Consider the following 9,838-nt stretch of genomic DNA (forward strand, 5'->3'; position numbering starts at 1 on the left):
TGGCGGCACTCTGTATCCAAATAATTACAAAAATAATGGCATCCCAAGTATTAATGACTTAAGTAAAACAAAAAATAAAATAAAGAATACTTCTTCAATGAGTGCTGTGCACGGAGCTGTCAGGCCAGCGGTTCAAGGATTTGGCAGAGGGTTTTGCTCTGAATTGCATCTCTGCTCTGGTGGATTTATCCTATCCTTGCGCGGGTCAGCAGCTCTGTGTGTGTGTGCGCGTGTGTGCGCGTGTGTGGGTGCGTGCGTACGTGAGAGAGAGTGTGTGTGTGTGTATGTGATGCTTGGCCCTTGGCCAAACACAGCCCCCATCCAGGTGGGTTGATTATAAAGGCGTTGCAAACACACACTGTCTCAAGGTTAAGCAGCACCGTCCGTCCACTTCGGTCTCTGAATCCACAGGCTTTGAGCAGAGGCTTCTATAGGAGCCTGGACAAGAGCACTATAGCGCAGTGGTTCTCAACCTGTGGGTCGGGACCAGGGGGGTCCTTACATTATTTTTGGGGGTCCCCAGATGATTGACGTAATGTGCAACATTGTTTTCTCACTCAATTGTAAACAAACCATGTTAAAGTGTATAGAGGGTATCTGCACATTTCTAAAGTGACAATTAAAGGACTTTTTAATACCTCTAAAATGACAAATTAAACATTGGCCAAGTTGTCAAATATTAGAGACAGAAATTGTGAAAATAGCAGATCTATCTGCTATGCCTCAACTCTTAGTGCTCGTCAGGGTGTGTGTGTTGGGGGGGTCCCCAGTTAAAATATGATTATATTGGGGGTCACAGCCTGAAAAGGTAGAGAACCACTGCACCAGAGCAATTTTTCATGTCAAGGAACCACAAATTAAAGGGATATTCCACTTTCAAAAAAAGGTGTTCGGAACACCCTGAACAGATTTTAATTTGCTTGATTCATTATTTAGATATTCATTTCATTAGACTTTAGATTTTATTAGACCTTCCTATACAATGTGTAAGTAACTTCAAACTCCACAAAGAAAGTACCGTTTAAAACAGGGCATTAATTAATGGAAATATGTGGAGATACACAATAGGCTATGAAAGTTTTAAAAAATCGTTTTCCCTTCCAACTTTATTGGGCAGAGAGGATTCAGAATAATCCATAATTCAAACCTTTTCGCCACGGCAATGGAAAAGTAGAATTAAAGTTCATTTATGAGCTGCTGTACAGGGCAATATTTGAATGCCCTCTAAAGTGTCTGCGGGCATATTTTGCCTCCCCTTTCTACAGCCGCGCGGTGCAAGTTCACACGTACTTTTGGTGTAATCACTTTCTTTTTCCGCTGTATACGCTAGGAAGGAAGGGTAAAATATATGGACGCTGTGCTGAGGGTATCAAGAGTGAAATTGCGTTCATAAATTCTCTTTCCCTGAGGTTGGATATAATCTGGTCCTGTATTTATGTGGCAATACGCAGAAATGAATTGCTTCACATGGCACGTCTTTGGGCTTCTCTTGGGAGTTCCAGTGGTAGGGAGTACAATACCACAAGAAGAAATTAAAGTGAAAAAATATATGGAAAGTATAAGGCACGTAGTCAAACTATTAAAGCAGCGCTATGTAACTTTCCTATTCTACCCGTTTCCTGCGGATTCTTTTGTGTACCGTCATTGATTCTGATTGCTCGGGGGATAAATTGAACCTTGACCATCAAGTCAAAAACTGTCAGATCCTGTGTCTATAGGTGACACGTGACCTTTGACACAATCTAAATGTCTCAATAGAAGAGCAGGGACAAAATAAAACCACCCTAAAGTTATATTGTAACATATACTACCATACAGATTGGACAAAATAAGATTATATTCATGAAAAAGAAAAGCTTAAAGTAAATGTACAAAATACTAAAAAAATCACTTCGAAAATAGCTTGAGCTTAGCTTGTAGAGCTGCTATAGTTTAAAATAGGACATAAACGACTAATGTATGTGTTGTATTAATCGTCTAAATATCCAAAATAACTAGTTACTAAAGTCTTAAAATAAAGCTTTCCCATGTAGAGGAGCAGAATAAATGAAAAGTGGACATACTCAAGAAAGTAAAAGTACCTCAGAATAGTACTTAATGTACTTCTTATGAATTCCAGCCGTGCGAGGGGGAGAATTTGTCACGTTACAAAGCACACCGATTACGGAATTAGTCTTTAATTACTGTGTGAAATTAAATAGACTGGTCTGGGACAGCGAGCGCGGCAGAGTTTATATATTTGGCCCCTAAAAAAGCGGTTCATTTTAGAGGACGGCAATTGAGTTGATTCAGTTGAGAGGCAGTTCTCACGCCGAGGAGCTTGAGACATTAATCTCTCTTTGTTCAATAAGGGATCATGTCTCAATGATGTTTGGTACAGTACAGGCCAAAAAGCACTCATTACACTGATAGCAAGGAGAGCTAACAGGCAATCACTGCCACTGAGATAGAGCCGTCCGTGCACATGACCCTAAAAGACCTTCAGAAATGCAGGGGATATGGGGGATGCAGGAGCAAATACAATTGTTGCCTATTGTGAGGGACCGAGCAGTCAAAGCAACACAGGTTTTCAAAATCAAGGTTTGTTTAATTCTCAACAATTAACAAAAGATTTAAACCAAAGAAGTTATAGGGCCCTTTAAGAGATCAACAGAACATAACTATAAATGAAAATAACGTGCAGTGCAGCAAACAGGAAATGAACTCAACAAACAGACCTTACATACCGAGCCATGAGGGGAGTTATATAGGGGTGGACCAAACCAATAAATACACATAGGGGAGGACAGAACTTAACACTAACTAGACCAAACCAAACTAATGCCCATCCCCCCCTCTCAATCACGTCCCTTGGTATGGTCTATCCTGGCTCCACCCCCATGTTCAGGAACATCTCCAACTGCACAAAGAGCAAAGTATCAGTAGTATACAGCGCATATTGCCAATAAACAAAGTTAATATTATTGCAAATGTAAATACAAGAGGTTATAATAGAATGCAACTTCGAGTATGAATGTGAGGAGTCATCTCAATGTGTGGCTGTGGTCCAGCCATCACACCTTCCAAAAATAATGACCATCAAAGTATGTACTGTAGTACAGTGACTCTCCCTTTCACTTTCATGGAACACCAGTTTGATATACTGTATGTTTAGGCAACAGACACCTGCAAATCCCCCAGTGCTCCACCAGGAGATTATGTTTTCGGTCCTATGTGTCTTTCCATCTGTGATTCTGTCTGTGAGCAGCCAATCTAGGGCACCGCTGGACAGAATCTGTGGGAAACATTTCAGACACACAGTCAGACAATAACAATAGTTGGCTTGGCTTATGACGTAACTACCCATATTGTTCCTGCCCCTTTGCGCCTCACTAGATGTTGTGCCATTTTGTGTTTTCTTCTCCAAAGCACACTTTTTGCTACTACTACAGATTAGGTCCAAAACTCACACAAATCGGTACACATTACACTTTCAAATTCTAGGTAGTCAATCCGGTCTGGCGGAGATCTTCACTCTGCACTCTGAGAATTTATGTCACTAGTGCGTTACAGGTTATAAGATCACCTCAAAGCCAGTCTATGACATCTGTCATCTCATAGTCAACTTGGGAGAGTTTTTTTCAACCTGTCCATACTAGAGCTCTTCGCTGGTGCCAAAAAGATTATCGAAATCAAAATGGTCAAATGTGTTCCGATTCCGACCCGTTCCAATTTCTTTTAACTATTCATTTTAACAAATTATAAAACATTTTTTTCCGTTGCCGTATTGTACCTAAATCAGATTATTTCCTAGATTCTGAGAGACCCGACCCAGACAGTGGCATACAGAGACACCCCTTAAAAAAAGCAAATCCATGGTTGTATGCCAGTGTTTTCAAAACAGCCTGTCAGCTGGCTTGCCCTGCAGTATGGTACACATGCATTGAAGCTCAACTCTTTTTTTTTGCATTGCAGAAAAGTTGACTCATCACATTAACATACACATTAAGGATTCGTCAGTGATGTCAAACATTGTGTTTCTCTCCTCATCATTGCTGCACTGCACACACAATCACAGCAGTACGGGTCTTCTCGGATCCACTCAGGTATTACACATAATGATAGACAGACCCCGAGTTCCGAGGTAATGCGACCGATTCCGTCTCAATCCCGTTATGAAAAAAACACAGATCAAACCCGTACAGGTCTCGGGTCCTGTTCAGAATGGGGGGGCGACAAGTCGCCACTCCAACAGTGACTTCTTATTGTCGGAGTGGCAACACTTCCATAGAGGTTAAGGTTAGGGTTAGGGTAAGAGATAGGGTTAGTGTCGGAATGGAGACATGTCGGAAAGGAGATGGATAGATGCACTCGTTCAGAATCGGGGGGGCATGAAGAGCTCTGGTCCATATGGGCAAGTTCAGGTATCTCCATGTATGGGCAATTGTTTCAACGTGCCATATTTGGGAAAGAGACCCTCCCACTCTCCCATAAATAACTGATATCATCGGGCCATTAACACTGAGCACTATAACTTTAACGATAACTATAACCACATTGTTTGTATTTGTTTTTTATAGTTAAATTTATAGTGTCAGTGTGAAAGGCCCTACAGACCAGCCTCCACTGATAACGTCTGAATGAAGAGTGTTTACCGCCCCCCTAGTGGCAGATGCATAGGCCTATCTGTGACGATATTACATTCCTGTGTGATGTCAGTGTGACATCATTGTAATATGGTGTGGAAGTGACAGCCCACACGGCACAGCAGCTGCAGCAGAGCATCGAGATGGCAGATCTGTCTTTATTCTTTGGAGATGGCCATGGCGGTATGGACAACTTTGGTTTCGAGGACTTTGGATCAGAGTGTGATGAAATATGCATCACAGACTACCTGGACGCAGGGCAGGACAACATCACTCCTCTAGAGAGGCTAGAGAAGTACGCCTTCAGTGAGAACATTTCCAACCGGCAAATGGTGGCACGTGGTTTGCTCGACGTGCTTCAAGAGTTCATCGACAACGAGAATGACGTTATCAGCGTGATGGAGACGGCTGCCAGGATGTCAGAAGATGGAGAGCCCACGGTGCGAGCGGAACTCGCGGAGCAAGTCCCCAACATTGCTATGTTCTTGCATGAACGGCGACCCGACTTCCCCGCCGCTTTCTCGAGATACCTCGTTCCGATTGTGGTGCGGTACCTCACGGACCCAGTTAATCAAGTGCGGAAAACCGGCCAGGCGACCTTGCTCATTCTGCTGGAGGAGGGCCTCATCCCCAAGGCTGACACTGAGACCATGGTCTGTCCCGTTCTGCTGGACCTCACGGAGCCCAGCAGCGACAATGACTACAAAATGGAAGCCGTTACCGTCATGTGTAAGCTGGTGACCATGCTGAGCAAAGACACCGTGGAGCACCTGCTGCTGCCGCGCTTCTGCGAGTTGTGCGGTGACGCCGGCCTCTTCCAGGTTCGCAAGGCCTGTGCGGCTAACTTTGGCGAGTTGTGCTCCGTTGTCGGCCGGGACGCCACAGAGAAACTGCTGGTGTCAAAGTTTGCCGACCTGTGCTCAGACAGCCTGTGGGGCATCAGGAAAGCCTGTGCTGACTGTTTCACGATGGTCTCCAATTCAACCTCCCCAGAGGTGCGACGCACCACATTGTCCCCGCTCTTCATCAGGCTAATTAGTGACCAGTCCCGTTGGGTGCGCCAAGCTGCCTTCCAGTCTCTGGGACATTTCATCTCCACCTTCGCCGACCCCTCCAGCACAGGCTTTCTCTTCGGGGAGGACGGAACTTTATTGGAAGTCCACAGGCGCACCTCAGAAAGTGACTCCTCTCCCAACTCCCTAAACCGATCTGAAATCAGCGGGTGCCACACAGAGGCAACCATCACACACATGTCCCCCAACCAGGATGGCTGTGCCACGCCTTCCCCGGAGCACCTGCCGATGGTTGAGAATGTGGATATTCCCTGCTTTGACGACAACTCTGCACAAACTCCCACAGTGAAGCATGAAGGCCACCTTAACACCACACCCAGTAACAACGACATCCCCATGGTCTTAGAGAGCAATAGGAACGGCAATGAAATGGAGCAGGTGGATGAGCACTTTAAGTCTTTTGACTATGGGAGGCATCCTTTACCAGAACAGAGGCATCCTTTAGGGGAACTGATAATGCTAAATAGTCAAATGACAGAGAAAATGGTAGAAAAGGAGGACAAGAAAGATGAAGAGGAGAAAGAGGAGGAATGTCCTACTTCGAAGTCCAGTTCTGGTAAAGCCAGCAGTGACCAGCTAGATAAATCGACTGATGTCAGCCCAACCGAACCTGAGGCATCCAGCCATCACCAGATCCAGATCGACAGCCATTTGGCGGAGAGTGAATCCTCCGAGGTCCAATCGCAGACTGCCACGAGTCCCACAGAAGAGGGAGCGACGGAAGAGCCTCCTCCCGCATTGGATTCCTCCCCTGTTCAGGAGCAGGGGGAGAAAGAGACCCAGACAGTGACCCAGGAGGGGCTGGAAGAATGTCTTCCAGACTTGCCTGTTCCGGAACGAGACTTGGACCATAGCAGCGTGGAGTCTGAACCGATTAAGAGCATGGAGGAAGAGGGAAAGGCGGATGCTCTCCCCAGTCTAGCCTCCGAGGAGAAGCCCAAGGCACAGAATGTAATCCCCCAGCAGCTGTTGGATCAGTACCTGTCCATGGTGGACCCAGCACATGCCCAGACCATAGACACAGAGATAGCCAAGCACTGCGCTTTCAGCCTGCCCGGTGTGGCCCTCACCTTGGGACGGGAGAACTGGCACTGCCTCAAGGACACGTATGAGACCCTGGCTACTGATGTGCAATGTAAGGTTCGCCGTACTCTGGCCTGCTCCATCCATGAGCTGGCGGCAATCCTGGGCGGCCAGTTGACGGCGGCTGACCTGGTGCCCATCTTCAATAGCTTCCTCAAAGACCTGGACGAGGTCCGCAGCGGCGTTCTCAAACACCTCTACGACTTTCTCAAGGTGCTCCATGCTGACAAGCGGAAGGAGTATCTGCACCAGCTGCAGGAGTTCATGGTGACAGACAACAGCCGCAACTGGAGGTTCAGATACGAGCTCGTCGAGCAGTTGATCCTGATCATAGAGCTGTACAGTCACTACGATGCCTACGACCACCTCAGGCACATAGCGCTCACTCTCTGCTCAGACAACGTCTCAGAAGTCAGGAGGATCTCCTACAAACTGGTGGTGGCAATCCTCCGGAAGCTGCATGCGTGCGGAGCTCATGACCTCGGCCTCAACTTCATCAACGAGCTCATTGTAAGATTCTGCCGCTGTCCCAAGTGGGTGGGGAGGCAAGCCTTTGCCTTTATCTGCCAGGCTATAGTGGAGGAGGACTGCATGCCCATGGAGCAGTTTGTCCAGCACCTCCTGCCCAGCTTGCTCAGCCTCTCCTCGGACCCAGTGGCCAACGTCCGTGTGCTGGTGGCTAAGGCACTGCGACAGAGCGTCATGGCGAACGTGTACTTCAAGAAGCCGGGCTGTGCCTATTCAGATGAGCTGGAGGAGACAGTGATGACTCTGCAGACTGACAAGGACTGTGATGTGCGCTTCTTTGCCACCTTGGACCCCAAAAAAGCCCTGATGGAAACAGTTCCTTTATAACCACTTAAACCCTCTAGACTTACTAAACTGGACGTGAGTTGGCTCTGTACTTCTGTCTACATCAAATCTCATTGTGACGTGTTGTAAAAGTGTAGATTTGCTATTGTTGGCTAAAGGGTAATGTTCCCCCCAGAATATGGATGCTGCTGGGGTTCAAGTGGTTAATTTAGCCCCAGCTCCCGACTCTCATCGTACCTCCTTGTGTCTCTGATGGTCTACCTGTCTGAATGAGCCACAGTCAGCTAACTGTCATGACCAGATCACATGGGCTGATAAAGTGTTGTTATGCAAGAAATAAGACTTTCAATTTATGTCCTCAGTGTGTACCAATGGCGTCCTCTTCTAGTCTTGTCTCCATTTGGAAGAGCAGTTATGATGTTCTGTCTCAGTCTGGATGTGTTCACTGATCCAGTCACCCCTCCATGTGGACACAACTACTGCAAACCCTGTATAACACATTACTGGGACATTCATGATGTGTGTCAGTGTTCATTGTTAGTTCAGGAAGTCACAACAGCAAACCTGCTGAACCAGATGAGGTCTCCTCCTGTGGCGTCTGTATTCAGACCCAGCTCAAAGCCCTGCCTGGTGTGTCAGATACTGCATCTCAGAGTCACAGTGTTAAAACTCATTGGCCCTGTAAAGAACATGGAAGTCATGTGTATTCAGGATTCGGGCGTTGAAGCACTCAGTAGAACCCAAAGATGGTTGATTTTGAAAGATATAGACCATCCCAAAATGGAGCCACAAGAGGCAAAATGTTACACAAATCCCATAGTCTCCTAAGTGGACGCTGTCTGACAGCAGATCTTGCAAACGCCCCATGTGTGTTTACTGTTTACTGGTGCTAGATCCTGAGAGAGTGTTTCCTGAGAAAGATTGATAATAAAGTCTGTTTTATCTTGATTTGCCTCTGAAAAGCCATTTTATTATGACAATCGTGGGAGGATTGTGTGCCTTGTGACGACTGGGTCTAATATTTCGTTCAGTGACCATGGGGGTAAAGAATCGTTCAGAAGCCGTGTTCACATTCATTCTTCCAAAATAAAGACTCCACCCTGCTTCCTGTCTCCTAAAACCACGATGGCTTGTCTTTTTTTTCTTGGTTAGAAGAATTTGTTGTCACTAATGCAAATTATAAGATGACGCCATTTCCCTCTTCTCACTCTGTGTCTCAGAGGAGGGCTGAGGACAGCGCAGAAATGTGCCTACTAATGAAAGAGAAACTAGAAATGCACTCTGTCATACTCTGTAGGCAGGGTTCCCCAATTAGTTTTTCCCAAGGGCCGAATTATGTCTAGGGTACCAAGCTGAGGGCCATAGCATTGCAGGGGGCGACGGTGGCGTTCCCTCTACTCCAGCGACAGTTCAGATATCATCACTGTCGGGCAGAAACCTTGTATCTCCAAGTTTCAAGTGTGTACGTTTTTTGATAAAGCAAAGCCCTGCTTCATCACGCAAGACCATTGCACAAAAGTGACAAAACTAGTGAAAACAGCAGATCTACAAGCACACAACGCCTCGTGATGCGATGCGTTGTGTGCTTGTAGATCGGCTGTTTTCACTAGTTTAGTACATTTTTTAGACGATAGATACAAAACGGTTTTGGACATACAAGGTTTCCACCCGACAACGACAATATACTGTACTAGTGTTGTTGCTGCTCTTATACCACCATTACCAGTAAGACTCCCTAATCGGGAGAAAAGCGACCATCAGGTCGCAGCGTGATTTTAGGGCAAAATGTGTAGGAGCAGTGTCCAAAAATGTGGTTGAAAAAAATCGGCCTGATGGTGGCGCTATATGGGACATCCATATTGATGAGATGAGTGTAGACATACTGTGTACCGATTTGTGTGATTTTAGGGCAAAAATTGTAGGAGCAGTGTCCAAAAATGTGTTTTAAAAAATCGGCCTGAAGGTGGCGCTATATGGGACAGATCCATGTTGATGACATGAGTGTAGACATACTGTGTAGCGATGTCAGTGATTTTAGGGCAAAAATTGTAGGAGCAGTGTCCAAAAATGTGTTTTGCAAGAATCGGCCTCATGGTGGCGCTAGAAGAGGGCCATGTGAGAAATGAGGGGTGGGGTCTCCGCGCCGCCGAGGCGGACGAATAGGTACCGGCCCCGGCTCTCCCGGTGGCTCCTAGCCCGAGTTACGGCATTTTATGTGCGCTGCAGTGGCAGGGGGTCCTCCAC

General features: G+C 46.4%; 1 protein-coding gene across 1 annotated transcript; it reads left to right on the top strand.

Annotated features, from left to right (window-relative positions):
- Positions 1–4,768: 4,768 nt before the first annotated feature.
- On the top strand, positions 4,769–7,636 carry LOC308282656 (serine/threonine-protein phosphatase 4 regulatory subunit 1-like; the record flags this gene model as incomplete). The annotated part of the gene is made up of 1 exon (XM_080723045.1): positions 4,769–7,636. The coding sequence occupies one exon, from the start codon at positions 4,769–4,771 to the stop codon at positions 7,634–7,636; it is 2,868 nt and encodes a 955-aa protein (XP_080579171.1).
- Positions 7,637–9,838: the final 2,202 nt, after the last annotated feature.

The sequence above is a fragment of the Nannobrachium achirus genome (assembly GCF_963921795.1).
Source record: "Nannobrachium achirus genome assembly, chromosome: 4".
Taxonomy (NCBI): Eukaryota; Metazoa; Chordata; class Actinopteri; order Myctophiformes; family Myctophidae; genus Nannobrachium; species Nannobrachium achirus.